The sequence below is a fragment of the Hypomesus nipponensis genome, chromosome 22, assembly GCF_054491055.1.
Source record: "Hypomesus nipponensis isolate SF chromosome 22, ASM5449105v1, whole genome shotgun sequence".
In the NCBI taxonomy this organism is placed as follows: Eukaryota; Metazoa; Chordata; class Actinopteri; order Osmeriformes; family Osmeridae; genus Hypomesus; species Hypomesus nipponensis.
In genome coordinates this window covers 17,229,316-17,245,297 of record NC_140382.1, presented here as the reverse complement: position 1 = coordinate 17,245,297, position 15,982 = coordinate 17,229,316, and the positions used below count along the sequence as shown (strand labels likewise).

The window sequence follows — 15,982 nt, the reverse complement described above, 5'->3', positions numbered from 1 at the left end:
ACGGGCACCACGCACAGCGATTGGATAAAACTCATTCTGACGCACTGAACACTTATTATTCAGGAACTACCTCATCACAGCCAGCACAACCAGCGCTTAGGCTCGTGGTAGACCCTATATAGCGTGGCGCAGAGGCCAAGTTTACAGCATGGTAAATAAGTACTTTAAATAGACTACTTGTTTATTTAATGGTTATATGCACGTTAATTTCACGCTGCTGGTGCGATGCAAAAGTACCATAGCCGAGCATTATGCGTTTTTGTGGTGGTTTATTGTATACATCCTAAAATATGCATTTTTAAGGTTTATTTACAATTATCTACAGGACATCAAATCATCCCTGTGGTGGCCAGTTTGGAAATATGTGGCGCCTTGTCGTTTGTGAACATGAAGAATAACCTGCAGTTTATGGCTTTAGCCTACTAAATAAAGCTTTTCAGACTCGGGGACTGTTGTAACATGGAGTGAGACACAATCTTTTAGCAACAGAGGGAGCCCTTGACCACATTTTCAGTGTATCAGTTGACGTATTCATTGTTTACATAGTATCTGTGTAATTACTTCATGTTTAAACCAAAACTAGTCGGCCTACTTCTTATAATAGTCGTTCATATCTCTACTTTAGGTTGCAGTTATGCCATCATTGTTTGCCAACTTCGAAATTATATGTTGAAGTATAATTTCAAGTCAGCAACTAATTCCTATTCTTGTCAAAATAATAATAATGTGTACAGAATAGCTATAGAAAACGATGGCAGTTGTCTACATTTAAACAAAATACTTAAGATCGGTATCTTGGTCTTTGAGGATGACGGGAGTCTCAGACTGCGATGCCGTCATTGGACAGTTGCTTCCCAGAGGCGTGGGAGGACTCGGAGGAGGGCTTCCATGCTGTTCTGCCACTCTGGAAGTTTTGGGAGCTGGTAGAGTTGCACGTTTTTGCAACATTTCGTCAGTTCTTTCACACTTCAGCGCATGGAAAGCTCTTGATAACAGAGAGCTGCATGGGCAAATATTTTGTTAAACTCAAAGCAGGAGGTGTCAGTGGAGCTTGGAAAAAAAGGTTGTCTGTTTTCCCTGGAAAACACTCAGTGATGCTTTCTTTATCAAAATGGGAACAAGGAATATAACAGTTACTGTGTTTCTTTTGAGTGTACTTCTCTGTTGGAGTCAAGGACTAAATCCCAGAGGTAGAAATGTTTGCGAATCTGGGTAAGATATCTTTCACACAATAAAATGTTTTTATATATATAACTTCACTTTGCAAAATCAACAGAATCTTTACAACAAAAAGTGATGTTGGTTGTTAAATATCAAGATTGGTGTTTTTTTGTATGTTTACAAGACTATAACAAATAAACACGGTATCCTTCTCCTTATCTTGTTGTGACTTTGGCAGTTGTCATGGTGTAGAGTTGAATGTGCTATTTTTGAGTTGTAACTTTACATTACTTTGCTCCCCAATCTGTGTAATAACACTGTAATTACTTAAATTACAACAATCTACTAACTAAAATGTTGCTTCTCTTATAAGATCTGAAGGAGGTTTACAATGTTGCAGTGGTTGGGCTCAATTAGGAGAGGAATGCGTAACACGTGTGTACATAGACTCATAAAACTCATTTACACTTTCAAATGCTAACTTTATTACAGGTAAAGTGTTTTTAAGTTTTTGATCCTTTCCGCCTTCGTCTCCACAGCACTTTGTGAGGGTAACTTCACTTGCAACGAGAACGAACTTTGTGTTCGCCCCAATGAATGTCGTTGTCGTCATGGTTACTTTGGTGCTACCTGTGATATGAGTAAGTATCTTTTGTTGTTGGTTTTGTTAACTATAAATTTTCTTGTTGCCTATCCCCCCCAAAATATTAATAATAATACTGATGTATACTACTATACATGTCTTCGTATTAACTTTTTAAATATTTTTTATATTAAATACAAGTTGGCTCAGTGTGAGTCATGTACAGACTTCAATAGAAGAGTGTCATATTTGAATTTACCCTTCCTTCTTCTTCCTACCTTGCTGCAGAGTGCCCCTCCCAGTACTGGGGTCCTGACTGCAAAGGCAAATGCACCTGCCACCCCAACGGCCAATGCGACGACGTCACGGGGACCTGCACCTGCAAGCCCAATCGCTGGGGGCCAAACTGCGAGCACCCGTGCGGCTGTCAGAAGGGCTCGTGCCACCAAGACACGGGCGCGTGCAAGTGCTACCAGGGCTTCTGGGGCGACACGTGCTCCAACAAGTGCTACTGCAGCAGCCACTCTCACTGTGACCCCAAAACGGGCCAGTGCCAGTGCTATCAGGGTTGGTACGGACAGCTGTGCAGCGCCCAGTGTTCCTGCAACAGGTCTCCGTGCGAGCAGTTGACAGGCCGCTGCCAGTGTCGGGAGCGTCTTTGGGGAACCCACTGCGAGAACGTGTGCCAGTGCATCCACGGACGCTGCAACCAGGCCGACGGATCCTGCACCTGCAGGCCGGGCATCAGGGGGAAGTTCTGCAAGGAACCGTGTCCCGCCGGGTTCTACGGGCAGAACTGCAGGAACCGGTAAGGCGCGCACGCTCGCCGCCTCACAGCCGGGGCGCTCCAGTGTCGGCATGTGCGGTGATGTCACCGGGTAGCCGAGCATGCAGATCTAATGTGGTTGCCATCCCTTTTGAGGTGTGACCCAGTTAGAGACAGTATATTCTTTCCCATGACCCAATAGAAAAGCGTAGCCAATAGTGTTGGTCAGCTAAAGTCAGTAGGCGTCTTTCCCATGACCCAACAAGAAAGCAAATCCAATGGTGTTGGTCACAGACTAGCCACCAGCTACAAAAAAAAATATCCTGACACATTGTGCTCGTTCAAGGTGTATCATTCAGGTCCCCGCCCAAATTCAAAATAAATGTAACGCCAGGTATGTTCATTTGAATTCTTGAGTGTTTCCACAGATCCACTCTGATCATCATGAGCACTCCCTGTGTGAAACAAAACACTTTAAAAGGTCCTGCATTGTACCTGTGCTTGTCGCAGGTGTGGCCACTGTAAAGGCCAGCAGCCCTGCAAGGTGACAGAGGGGCGCTGTGTCACCTGTGAGCGAGGCTGGAACGGCACTAGGTGTGACCAGTTGTGTGCCCCCGGATTCTTTGGTGAGAACTGCCACGACATTTGCCCGCCGTGCAAAGACGGGCACTTCTGCAATCGCATTGATGGCAAATGCCCCCACTGTAACCTTGGGTTTATGGGAGACAGGTACTGAAACTAGATCCGGATTATAAATGTAAACTCCATTAAAATACATATTGAATACGTACTCATTAATATATATGTATATACATTTTTTTTGTGCCTTAAACTTTTGCAAAGTACTGTTGTTTCATTATAAAAAGATGATATTCTGTACTCAGGTATCAATTCCTAAGTAAAAAATGTGTTCACTTTCATATCGACAGGTGTGAATTCAAGTGCCCAAACGGAACATTTGGAGAAAATTGTGCCAATGAATGCAAGCTTTGCTTCAATGGGACTTGCCACTTTGCTACTGGAGAATGTCTTTGTGACTCGGGTTTCCATGGAACTCAGTGAGTTAAAAATATTCCTTGTGTTAACTGTGATAGTGAATTAAATAACATCCTGAAGTTATGAAGTTGGGATGTTATTGTTGCACTATAGTGTAGACATACAATATTGAAATGTAAATGTAACATATACTGGAAGTTTCAAAACCAGTGATGAAAGTGACTTATGATTTTGACTTTTTTTCTGTTGTGCATGTGTGATTCATCCTTCGTCTCTGAACAGTTGTAACACAAGCTGTGCACCTGGTCAATATGGCATCAACTGTGCCCAGACCTGTTCCTGTCACGACAACAACTGCCACCCCGTTTCTGGAGCATGTAACCTACGTAAGAAGCCTCCGTGTTCCCTTCTCAAACAGCCAATAACACAAAAGCACACCCTGCCTCTTAGTGAATCCGGCTACCTGATAAGTCAAAGGATTCCTTAAAACCAAACAACCATCAGATTACTTTACATGTTTATGCTACAGCTCACGGTAACAAGCGCCACGGACAGATTAACGTTTTCAGCATGTTGTTTTTGGTGTTTCAGAGCCAAACCAGAGAATGGGTGTGATGGCAGCAGGAGTGCTTGTGTCTTCTCTGCTTCTCGTGCTCCTCTCTCTGCTCTGCTGCTGCTGTCTGTGCAGGCAGAAGAACAGCGACGAGTAAGGCCCCTCCAGTCCAGAACATGCGTTGATCTGAAACGACGCGTCTTTCGATTTTGAAGCGCTGTTATCTTGTGTTTTTTTTATGAGCCCGTGACAGACTCAGTGTAGTTATTCTGCTCTTAAAGGGATTTGATGTGTTTGTTCAACATTTCTGGGGAGAATTCACTGTTTGTTTTTTGTTGATTCCTTTCAGCCCGGAGAATAAGACTAAGAGACAGCTCTGTGGTGGATTTACTAGAATAAGCTCCAAGCTGCCTCGGATTCCGCTGAGGAGGCAGAAATTACCCAAAGTAGTAGGTAGGCATTGCCTGTACCAAACGCTTACATTTCCTCGTCTTGCCTGGCTGTTGGATGAACTGCACAAATACTCTGTATATTACATTGACGTTTTATTAATTTAGAAGACACCTTTATCCAAAGTGACATCGAAATAGCTCATATAGCAAGCACAGCAAATCAAAGGATCAGAAGCGCATTGCTTATTCATGTCTGGAATTAGTATCTGGAAATTAGCTCTTGTGGGCTTTTTTAATGTGCCCGATCGAGTATAAACCAACTTGTACAAAGGGGGACTTGATCAAATGGACTTAAGGTCAGACTTGGACCTTTCACCCATGCCAGGTAAACAGTCGGAGGTCAGGGTTGAGGATAAGAGTATCACTACCCCTCTGTCTTTAGTGGGTTTTGGGAGGAAGTGCTGTGGTGATGAGGTCAATGTGTGCATGTCTGTAGCTGCGCTCTGCCTCCACCCTCTCCTCCTCCCCCCCTCTTCTCTTCCTCCGTTTCCCTTCATTCCAACAAGGGCCCCTCTGGACAGCCTGACAGGAAGTGGCAAAAATTATCCCAACCTGCAATTTCTCTCTACTGGAACTGGGGTAGTGGGTCTGGGGGGATGAAAGGGGGAAAAAGGGGGCAGGGTAGTCTGATGCTGTCTGTAAAATATACTCATTATACGTTGTACATGGACGTATTGATGAAATATGCAAAATATGCTGATATATTTCCTGATATGGCTATGCAGGAAAACCTAACTGTGTTGTTGTCTGATTTGTGATCCTTTTGAAGTGTTGCACCACGACCATGAAAACACGTTCAACTGCAGTTTCATTGAGCCCCCCTCAGCATTAGAGCAGCCCTCCCCTTCCTGGTCCTCCCGAGAGTCCTTCTCCTCTGAAGAGACCGCCGAGGACAGCCCCGTCTACTCCGTGCCCCAGGATGGTGGGTGACCAATGCAGCTTTCTCTGTCTTTGTTTAAACTTTTACATTTACATTTAGTCATTCAGGAGATGCTATTATCCAGAGCGACTTACAGTAAGTACAGGGACATTCCCCCAAGGCAAGTAAGGTGCCTTGGGGGAGAAGTGCCTTGCCCAAGGACACAACGTAATTGGCACAGCCGGGAATCAAACCGGCAACCTTCTGATTGGTAGCCTGATTCACCCACTCTTGAGATTCCCAGACTGGTGGAGGTTAGAAAAGTGGGGGCTTTTCTAACCTCCACCAGTTTAGGAAGCTCAAGATCACCCACTGTGACCTCATGTATGATTAGTGTAGTGTCTTTGAAGCTGAGAGTTTGTCAAGTGTTTCTGCTGTATGACAGCTGCTGTCCTGTTTTCTGGGGACAGTATTTGCTGCAAGCATGTTGTAGGCACTTAAAACATTCAGATGTTCTATCTGGCATAGAATGGTTGAGCTAATCATGAAAAACTGTTTGAAACGAAGGTCGCTTTATTTCAAATTTCGCCTTGATTTCCCAAGCAGTGCCATTCCAACAGGGAGAATCACTTTGTGATCCTAGAAACTTATAAGTGAGACGGTAGACGTTTTGTCAAATCTTTGTTCCCTTGTAAAGGAACATTCTGTGTAGGCTGTCGACTGAGGTGGTCCTGGTTATTTGAACAAATCACCCAAATACATGACCTAATTTCAATCATATAATTTGTATTGTAAACAGATACAAAACATTCATATCCTGTCTGGGGCACGGTTCTAATCTTAGCTGAGATCCAGATGAGGTGTTTACTTAAAACTTCAGCTTACTTAGATAAGCTTATTTTAATCAAGCCATCTCATCCCATTAGAAGTCCAGTAACATGAGCCAGGAATAACAGGAAACTGATAGAAAACCAAAGCCTTTGTCAAATCGTGACCTCTTCCTTTCAAACGTTAAGTTTTAGCTGAGGTCAGGAGTGATTGGATGATTAGCCAAACTTGTGTCTTCAAAGAAGATCATGGCGACAGAGATGACGATATAGGGGCGTGGTCTTTTAAACAGACAAATCAACGTCCGTAACATTCCGTCCTGTCTTCTGCTCCGTCCGTCCAGAGTCTGGCGAGGACAACAGAAGGAAAGAAGACAGAAACAACACAACAGAGACAACGATACTTGCCGATGACGAGGACGTGGACGGCGTCTCCGAGGTGGAGACGTTGCCTGAGGACACGAGCGCGGCTGAGCAGGCCTCAGCAGCCAACAGCTGTGAGCATCCATGCCAGCCGTTTCCATGCCAGCCGTTTCCATGCCAGCCGTTCTCAGAGAGCGAGGGTTCCTGCAGTGGCTCCGAGTCTGCTGGTGTGGCCCTCAAAGGCCCCGCCCCTCAGCCTCCTCAGCAGATAAATAAGCCAAACGATAACAAAGGTGGGAGGAGCAAACCTAAAGAAAACAGGAAGTGTGCGTCGTCAGAGAGAGTCAAGCCGAGGCCGCCGGACCCTTCCACAAAGCCCAAAGTCTCTTGGATCCACGGAGCCACTGGGGCCAATCCCAATCAGTTAAGTCAGGAAGAAACCGTGGAGGAGAGATCGAGATCGGGAAAGAAATCCAGCAAAAACAGGACCGTGAACCCAGAGGAGGCTGCATGCATAGATGAGGCCAGTGCCTCTGGGGAGACGAAAACACAGAGAAACAGTTCAGGTCTGGTGCAGCTGGACCACATAAACGGGGCCGTACAGAGTGTCTTTAGGAAAATGAGCGGCTTCCGTGTCAGTAAGAAAACTCCAGAGCCCACCGAGTCTCCGCCGAAAAGTCCCAGTTCCTCCAACAACAGAGAAGTGATTCAACCGCACATCAACCCAGAGGCTGCGTCTCTGTTAGCTGCTCAGCTGAAGGAGAAGACTCAGAGCCTGAGCAGAAGTGAAGACAAGACCAGCGAGGAGGCTGGCCTCTCTCAGGGCCAGAGGAAGAAGCCCACACCACCCCAAAAGACCTCCGCAAGCAGCCACCTTGGAGCTGGAAAGGCCCTGCTACCAACATCAACGTCCAGTGGCCTGCAGCGATCTGTTTCAGAGTCCCCATCCAAAGAAGCCAAGACTCTGGAGAAACAAGACTCTGAGAGACCCGAGAAGGGAGACCTCGTGGTCAAGAAGACACCCATTAAAAAGCCTCCGAGAAAGAAGGGCAAGGACGGAAATTCAGACCTGAAAACAAAGACTGAGCCGAAGGTGGCTGTGATGCCGCCACAGATTGTAAACTAACGGCCTTGTTTTGTCTTTTTTTGTTTTGTTCATTTTTTTTTAACAGTGTACTGGATACATTTGTTAAGTATTTTTTGGCAAATAAGACGGTGTTTTTTCCCTGGATTAATATTTTTTACAGAACTTTTTTTTCTCATACAATGCTTTATATTCAATATTTTGTGTACTCTAATACTTAAATATTCATAATAAAAATACTATAAAGAATGCAAGAGATTATAGTACATTTTCATTTAATTTCAAATTTTATTTTATTAAAATAAAACACAATGAAGTTTCCTTTACTCTCAGGAGTATAATGTGTCGGTGCACTCTTACTAAAAAAATCTTATTTCAGAAATACGGAACTTTTTCAAATACTGCAAGTGTTCATATTTATAAACAGAAAACCTTTGAAGCCTATGTTGACACAATTAGATTGACTCGTAGCAACCAGAACTATGGAGCCACCAGAGGTCTCGTATGGAGACAAGGGGCCTGTTGATGGTGGAACAGTCTGGGGTCTGTGTCCAGGCCCGTGTGGCTGACATGTGTTCTGCTGGCGCTGCATGAGCAGTTTTTTTGGAAGTGGCAGAGAAGCCGACAGATCGTATGGTGTTTAATCAGACCCAGATGCTGAGCTGGAGCCAGTTGTGCTGATTCGACGATTCTAACATCTTCAGACACGCTCACATCTGACACTGACACAAGCAAAGAACAGCGGAAAGAGTTTGTTAAAGGCGTGGGGGTGGGTTTCCAACTATGATTAGTTTATGAGTAGCAGATGATTAGAAATGATACTTCAGCATGTAAGGTCATCATGCTGGTTGGACTACTTCAGAGCAAGTAAATTAGTAGTGGTTGAGCGAAGTATAAAGGTAAGTTAGGGTTAACAACCATGCTTTTGGGATTTAGTAAGAGTGCGTGTGTGCAGCTCATTGAAAAAAAGATAGATTCAGATGCCATGTGGGAAAAGCCTGTGGTCTGGTGGTGAGAGGGGAACCAGAATGGCTTTTTGACTGCCAGTTTAAACATATCCCTGGAGCCTGGTCTGCGACTGCATGCCAGACCTTGAGGAACAACCACCAACTCAATCCTGTCCCAGAATCCTCCAGGGAGACAGTGGTTACCATAGTGACACCCAATGAAAGCATTGACATCTGGTAGCCATTACATAGCTTGGGAGAGAAAAAAAAAAAACGTTTTGAGTTGGTGGAAAAAAAAAAAACAACTGCAAAGGAAACTAAACAGGCTTGGAAACGTGTTGCACGTTATTTCGTTTTATTCTCTTGAAATGCAGCAACACATATGTGAATTTGAATAGAAAAAAGGTATGATTGTCAATTACAGTTGAGTTGGTTAATTTAAGAAAGTGACTTTTTTTTTTAACCTAAAGTGGGGTCTTTAAAGTTTTGGAACACAAATTGCTTTGGGACAAACTAATTTACTGGTCATTTGTATTATAATGTTCTGTTCCAATGTTTTTACTGCACACAGAACACACAGCGCCATCTGCTGGACCTCACCCTCCATGCTTCCCAACATGAAGTCACATGATCGGAGGTCAAATGGGGTGAGAAACGCCAGGAGTCTACATTAACCTTTAAGATTTACAGTACCAGTCAACAGTTTGGACACATTTTTGACTGGTAATGTATATCAGGAAATAATCCATTTGGAATCCACCTCCAAATTGTTGACTAATAAAGCCCTTTCAAATGTGAGTGATGTGCATTCTAGATACTATGCAAATATTCATTTCATTTGAACGCAGAGCAACCCCAATTTGATATTAATAACAGTAGCTAAAATAGTTCTATCCATTTGAACTGGATTGTGTAAATTTGAATTTTACTATACTCTTTACATACTTGTGTTTAAGCATGGTATAGAGAGAGATTTGAATCAGGTGTGTTGGAGCAGGGAAACATCTAAAACAAGCAGGACAGGGGGTCCCTGAGGACAGGGTTGAGAACCACTGGATAGAGGTACTGGAGAAGTGGCTATTGTAGGCCCTTTATTGATCCCACAGTAGTAGAAGGTAATGGTGCACAATAACGGTTGTGTCTGTACTATGAGAAAGACATGGTTGTTCGATGTCACCATATTAACAGAACCATTATTTACAAAAGAACACACCAAACCTACTAATATTATAAGGTTTATCTGGAATTTATTGACAGAGGTCATTTAAAAGTACATTTACAGGTTAAGAGGATGAGGAGTCTGGAGAGCAATGGCAGGGGAGAGGACAAGTTAACAGGAAACTCTTCCATGATGATCTGATCAGTCTTTTAACCCCAACAGGATTTCTGATAGACAAGACAACACTTCAGCCGGACATTCAAAACAATGTCGAAGTGACGATTCTGGAAGATACTCGGGAGGAATGGGACGTTGAAACGGTAGGGTTAGCCTCCTTCCCGCCGCATCATTGGGCTGCATTCTATTCGTCTTCCTTCTCGTAGTTGTGCTTAATGTGGGTCCAGAGTTTCTATACATACAGTTTAAGAACACGGGCGTTAATAATAGTATAGACTGTCATTGGGCATTTACCTAGTAAACCAAAAAGCTAATTATGGGGTTTAGCATTCCAGGATTAGACGATACAACAACCCAGCTATAGACTTATTTTCTGTCAAACAAACAAGATGGTTAGGAATGTTAGCTACATCTAAACAGGAATACTGGGCCAAAAGCTTTGAGCTAGTAGGAGCCGGTTACAGTATTAGTCAGGGCTGTTGCGCCGTGTCCTCCGTTAGCTTCCTGCTAACATAATGGCTAGCTAAGGTCAACGAGTCTGTTGGGAATAGCGGTGACAACACTTACCCCCCGATTCAGTTGATCGAATATAGCGTCTCCTCCTTGGTCAAACATTCGCTCAAATAGTACCGCTGCGACCATAATGGTAACAGTAAAGGTAGATGTTTTTTTGAAGAGCAAGTGGTAGACACCTTTCACTAGCGACATGGTGGATGCTGGGTGGTTGGCGGAGAAATGCAGTTTCCGGATATGACGACACCTTAAAACGTACTATTAACGTCACAACCGAACCGGGTGGTAAAACGAGTACCCTACAAAACAAAACATATAACCTAGGATGTGTAATATTGCGCTTATATAAGGTAAATAGACGCACAAATTCACAATGTTTTGTTTATTGTTACAAAATAAAATTGTTTTATTAGTCAATGAAGTCAATAATCAAATAGCAAAGCTTAACAGAAATGTACAAACTCATTACTTTGTTTGTTAGCCAACGTAGTGCTAGCTTTCAATGTAAGCTAGCTTACATTGTATGCTGTAGGGGCTTTTGAACAAATATGTTTTCCGTTTCCTACATTTTGTCAGAGTTGCTGACGGCCATTCGCTACTATGGCCGTCAGCTATTCCCACATTATGAGCAAAAACGAGGGTAATTTACAGTATGCGATGCCTTTACAGAATCTGGGAGCAGCATCTCATCATGGGGAAGCGGTATTATTGTGACTACTGCGACAGGTCCTTTCAGGACAACATGCACAATAGAAAAAAACACTTGAATGGAGTTCAGCACCACAGATCAAAAAAAGCTTGGTTCGACCATTTCAGAGGCAAGTTATTTACTCCACAGAGGGTGTAATATTTTCTTGCAAGATCATTTTAATTGTTTTAAATTGTAACCTGAGGTAGAAAAAGGTGTATGCCTACATTTTTCCTGCTTGTAGCTGGTTTGAGTTGTAAACCTTGACATTCATTCTCGTTCAACAGACACTGCAGCCCTTCTGTATGATGAACAAGCCAAGAAGCCTTGCCGGAAGTTTCTCCAGACAGGTACGACCAACACAAGGACCAGATGAAGGTCCCTGAAGTTTGATAACATACTAATGTTAATCCATAACCTTACTTCCCTTGTGCGTCAGGGAACTGTGGCTTTGGCCCCAGCTGCCGGTTCTCTCACATGTCAGAGAGGGATATGGAGAACCTGAAAAGACAAATCGAAGGTGAGTTGCTTCCACAAGATGGTGCTGTCTGCCTTGTCCAAAATTGTTGCATGCATGACTCCACATCCCTTGTGGGCAGTTAAAAATATTTTCGTAGAAATCCAGACTTATGGGTTTATTTGTGTTGACTTCAATCATGCTTATCTTTCTGTGTCCGTTCAACAAATCGATCCGCTTCCCACGGGAGTTGCCGTGGGGATGGCATTGGCTAGATTAGTTTCATATAACAAGGTATGGGTTCTGTCTTACATTTAGTCATTTTAGCAGACGCTCTTATCCAGCGCGACTTACAGTAAGTACAGGGACATTCTCCCCGGGGCAAGTAGGGTGAAGTGCCTTGCCCAAGGACACAACGTCATTTCGCAAGGCCGGGAATCGAACCGGCAACTTTCTGATTAATAGCCCGTTTCCCTAACCGCTCAGCCATCTGATCCCTTGTCTTCCAGAGGAAAGACATCACAGGGAATCCCCCGGAGACAGATCACTGCCTGAGCGCAGCATAGAGGACTGGCTCACCAGGAGGGAGAAGAAGAGAGCTGCCCTGAGCAGTGGAGGGTACGAGGCTACGAGCTAACTGCGCTAACTCGCGCGCACACACTGTGTCATTAGATGGCCACCCATTGAATTTCTCTCCCAAGTGCTAAAGTGAAACTCCCGCCCCTGCAGGGTTTTGAAGGAGGAGGAGGAGGAGGAGGACCACGAGGAGGGTCAAGCTGCGGACGACGTCCCCACACAGTTTCTCTCCATCCCTGACCTGCCTCCCTCCCTCCAGCCCCCTCCCCGTGGCGGGTGGAAAGCCCATCTGAACAGTGACTGGGGTTAATGAAGGGTCATTGTCTGGGCCTTACTGTCCTGAGGCAGTATGTCATCCACACAAGAACTCAAGCTACCAGTCACTGGAGTCCGCAAACTTTTACGTGGATGGGGAACATCTCTTTGCGTCGTTTAATGTTGACCATTTTGTAATAAAAAGTCGTTTTTGTACTCACCTTTTAACGCGTGCAGTCATACTGTGTAATTACATAGATAAAACAGAAATGCTTCCATTTTAATGTCGATTAAACTACATACTCATGGCGCTAATGGACTTCTGTGACTGCCGTCCTAATGATGTGCCGTCAAGGACGTCCCGATGAGCCATGTGTCACTCTTGGGATGGTCCCATTCTGCTGTCCGCCTCTTCTGCCAGGGAAGCAGATAGCAATCAGGAACACCGTATCCTGACAGAACTTGCCATTTGTTCCAGATTGGTTCCCTGAGGAAGATGCCAGGATGATAATGACATCCCTCAGTGATGTAAAAGGGCTCTCTCTGCCATGAGGAATAATATGGCCAGGCTTACGGTATTGCAACCTGAGACCTGTGATGAAACATGCAAGGGCTTTGTGTATAGAGTTGGGTGATATCAAATAAAATTTGATTTATACAGGCCTTTTTGACAAGCAATGGCACAGAGGGCTTCACACACGCCCATAGAACTGCACCTAAACCAACCCAAACCTTCAAGGAAGACAATGAAAAGCTCCCAGGAAAACTCAGAAATGAACTTTTTTTTTTTTTTTAAACCTTAAGGGGAGCTAATCCGTGAGGGATCCCATCCTCCAAATAGGATGACAGTAAATGACTTGTCTCAGCCTCAGTGTGTCAGCGGGCCATCCCCACCTCTGATTGGTTTGATTTATCACTCCAATATCCATCAGGGAAATCCAATCTCTTCACACACCAAAAATTAATATTTTAAACAAGGAGATTTATAGTAAAGTTAATGTCAAGACTACTTGAATCTACAACTGTCTCTACCTAAAGTTGCTGTCACCAGCCCTACCTTTCACACTGTTGGTATTCAGCAGGAGCAGTTGGGTGTTTAATTGCACATACTCACTGTGCCCTTTCTATCTGCTTCTCTCCTCTTCACCATCTCCACTGCTCTGTAAGACCTTCACCTCTACCAGTGAGAGCAGGCTGTGCTGAATACTGAATTCAAACTTTGAAGCACAATAAATTAGCATATATATATATATATATATATATATATATATATATATATATAGAGAGAGAGAGAGAGAGAGAGACAGAGAGAGAGACAGAGAGAGAGACAGAGAGAGACAGAGAGACAGAGAAAGAGCCGGAGAGACAGAGAGAGACAGAGAGAGAGGGAGAGAGAGATGGGATGGATGGGCCGACCAATCGATTGATAGATTAAACACATAGTCAAGATGAATAGATAGATTTTCTGTTTAAGTAAGCTGCATGAATAATTGTAGCTTTGTTTTGCATGTATTTATTGTTCTTGAGTGTTAAATCCAGGGACAGCCATGTCTGGGAGACGTACCAGCTGTTATGGCACCATGGTTGTAAAGAAGCCGTCAGTGTCATTCATTATGGTTTCTCTTTATGTGGCACCTGACAGTGATGGTGGCGGTCTTCTATAATGACTGTCTGTTTATAAACACTGCGATCGCCTTTCAAATGAGTTTAATGGCTGAATGCAGATTAACCTCGAAAGCAAGACATGACCAGTTAATAATCCCAGTCGGTTGTTTGCCGAGGGAAGACAACATCAGGGTTCTGGCTGCCATCATGTGATCATGTTCCCCTAGAACGGAGGAGAGATGCTTGTGGACTGGTGAATACCAGCTTGGCCTAGTGTCATTTCATGTATTGTTGTATCTGTCATCACTAAAATGTTTCCTCATTGCTCATTCAGCTGAAGTCTTCTTAATACATTTTACATTTAGTCATTTAGCAGACACTCTTATCCAGAGCGTCTTACAGTAAGTACAGGGACATTCCCCCCGAGGCAAGTAGGGTGAAGTGCCTTGCCCAAGGACACAACGTCATTTGGCACGGCCGGGGAATCAAACTGGCGACCTTCAACGTCAATAACGTTGTTATTATTATACATGTCAACATTGTTATTATTTATTATGGTCTCCCACTGTACGGTCACCACGGTAATATAGATGATTATTCAGTTGAGGCATTATGAAATTGTATTTAATGTGTTTTTATGAGAATGTAGGCAGACTCAGCCAAGTGTTAATTTAGAGGTTCATTTACATTTTAGTCATTTAGCACATACTTTTATGCAGAGCATACAGCATACACTGTCTTGACACACAATATTAGTTATGTTGTTGTTTTTTTTACCAATGATTAGTAGTACTACACTTAAGCTGGAGCAGCACTATATATTACATATGCCAACTACGCTACACTTGTAATGTTATTGAAATATATAAGTTTATAATTATGGTAATGATAGGCAGGAAAGATACAGTGGTGAATGATAATGTATTTCTGTCATAATTAAGTAATGTCTGCACCATGCTGTGTTATGTACACCTACCATGAGAATGCAGTCCAAAATGCCGGAATGAATCATTACTGAAACTAGGCACATCTCCTCTCCCCCCGACATGGGAGTCAAAAGTCTTAACATTTAATTAAGAGACAAGATAGGTTTTGCATTGGCTCAGGGGAAATGAGGGTTTGGCCTCACCCCAGTTGCTCTTTTGCTCTCAGTAATGCAGTACCTGTAGGCTGAGTTCCCATATCCAATCCGATAAAAAAAAAAAAAAACTCTACATAGTTTCATGCAAAGCTCAGGGGAGAATGATGCTGTGTACACGAACATTTGAGGCGTGAAGTGTGGAGTTTAAATCTCATTCCACAAAAATATGCAAATCATGTTTTTGGGGCGGGGGGGGGGTACAGATCGTTTGTTTGTCTGGAATGCTGCCTGGATTTACTCATTATAAGATCTATTTTTAGCTTCCTAGTGGATCTACATTATCATTTATTTAGAGTGCTTCCTTTAGTACAGTGGATGTATTTTCCTGTCATCAAATAATAAATACATAGTTAAGAAATGCTAAATATGTGTGGAGAAAGAATAACGTTATAGATTGCCATTCCTCAACTTTAATTACTTTCAGCCTATCTGCAGTACTGAATCATAAAACAAACCTCATATCCCTCTTTCAGATGTTAAAATCCTAATTTCAGTGTCCTGTATTCCTCTGCTCCAGTATTAGCACTGGAAATACAACTGGGGAGTCAGATGGCTGAGCGGTTAGGGAATTGGGCTAGTAATCAGAATGTCGCTGGTTTGATTCCCGGCTGTGCCAAATGACATTGTGTCCTTGGGCAAGGCTTTTCACCCTACTTCCTTCGGGGGGAATGTCCCTGTACTTGCTGTAGGTCGTTCGTAGTGTCTGCTAAATGACTAAATGTAAAACTACGCACCAGGATCAACTGTCACACCATCATCCTCCCACGTCACAACGATGTTCGATAAAAGTAACATCAAGTTGGACTTAAGGTTAGATTGT

The 15,982-nt window shown here is 43.5% G+C and overlaps 3 protein-coding genes across 3 annotated transcripts; 2 read left to right on the top strand and 1 right to left on the bottom strand.

Annotated features, from left to right (window-relative positions):
* Positions 1-51: 51 nt before the first annotated feature.
* Positions 52-7,895, top strand: LOC146236954 (scavenger receptor class F member 2-like). The gene is made up of 12 exons (XM_084686415.1): positions 52-151; positions 326-1,212; positions 1,535-1,596; positions 1,701-1,802; positions 2,033-2,552; positions 3,021-3,239; positions 3,440-3,568; positions 3,789-3,892; positions 4,098-4,212; positions 4,409-4,512; positions 5,281-5,433; positions 6,542-7,895. Exons 2-12 carry the CDS (start codon positions 1,112-1,114, stop codon positions 7,684-7,686), a joined length of 2,754 nt encoding a protein of 917 aa, XP_084542541.1. The 5' UTR covers positions 52-151; positions 326-1,111; the 3' UTR covers positions 7,687-7,895.
* A 1,923-nt stretch (positions 7,896-9,818) lies between these two features.
* Positions 9,819-10,678, bottom strand: uqcr10 (ubiquinol-cytochrome c reductase, complex III subunit X). The gene is made up of 2 exons (XM_084687897.1): positions 10,495-10,678; positions 9,819-10,159 (listed from the first exon to the last, which is right to left on the bottom strand). Exons 1-2 carry the CDS (start codon positions 10,633-10,635, stop codon positions 10,112-10,114), a joined length of 189 nt encoding a protein of 62 aa, XP_084544023.1. The 5' UTR covers positions 10,636-10,678; the 3' UTR covers positions 9,819-10,111.
* Positions 10,651-12,644, top strand: zmat5 (zinc finger, matrin-type 5). The gene is made up of 6 exons (XM_084687896.1): positions 10,651-10,790; positions 11,110-11,258; positions 11,416-11,478; positions 11,568-11,648; positions 12,095-12,203; positions 12,315-12,644. The coding sequence occupies exons 2-6, from the start codon at positions 11,132-11,134 to the stop codon at positions 12,469-12,471; spliced, it is 537 nt and encodes a 178-aa protein (XP_084544022.1). The 5' UTR covers positions 10,651-10,790; positions 11,110-11,131; the 3' UTR covers positions 12,472-12,644.
* Positions 12,645-15,982: the final 3,338 nt, after the last annotated feature.

Bases quoted from the DNA above. Each gene is read 5' to 3' on its own strand.
- LOC146236954 (XM_084686415.1), top strand. From the start codon at position 1,112: ATGGGAACAAGGAATATAACAGTTACTGTGTTTCTTTTGAGTGTACTT. The intron at 2,553-3,020 runs GTAAGGCGCGCA...TGCTTGTCGCAG, and splicing joins GGGCAGAACTGCAGGAACCG to GTGTGGCCACTGTAAAGGCC. The intron at 4,513-5,280 runs GTAGGCATTGCC...ATCCTTTTGAAG, and splicing joins GAAATTACCCAAAGTAGTAG to TGTTGCACCACGACCATGAA.
- uqcr10 (XM_084687897.1), bottom strand. From the start codon at position 10,635: ATGTCGCTAGTGAAAGGTGTCTACCACTTGCTCTTCAAAAAAACATCT. The intron at 10,160-10,494 runs GTAAGTGTTGTC...CTGTATGTATAG, and splicing joins TCGATCAACTGAATCGGGGG to AAACTCTGGACCCACATTAA.
- zmat5 (XM_084687896.1), top strand. From the start codon at position 11,132: ATGGGGAAGCGGTATTATTGTGACTACTGCGACAGGTCCTTTCAGGAC. The intron at 11,259-11,415 runs GCAAGTTATTTA...CTCGTTCAACAG, and splicing joins TTGGTTCGACCATTTCAGAG to ACACTGCAGCCCTTCTGTAT. The intron at 11,479-11,567 runs GTACGACCAACA...CTTGTGCGTCAG, and splicing joins CCGGAAGTTTCTCCAGACAG to GGAACTGTGGCTTTGGCCCC.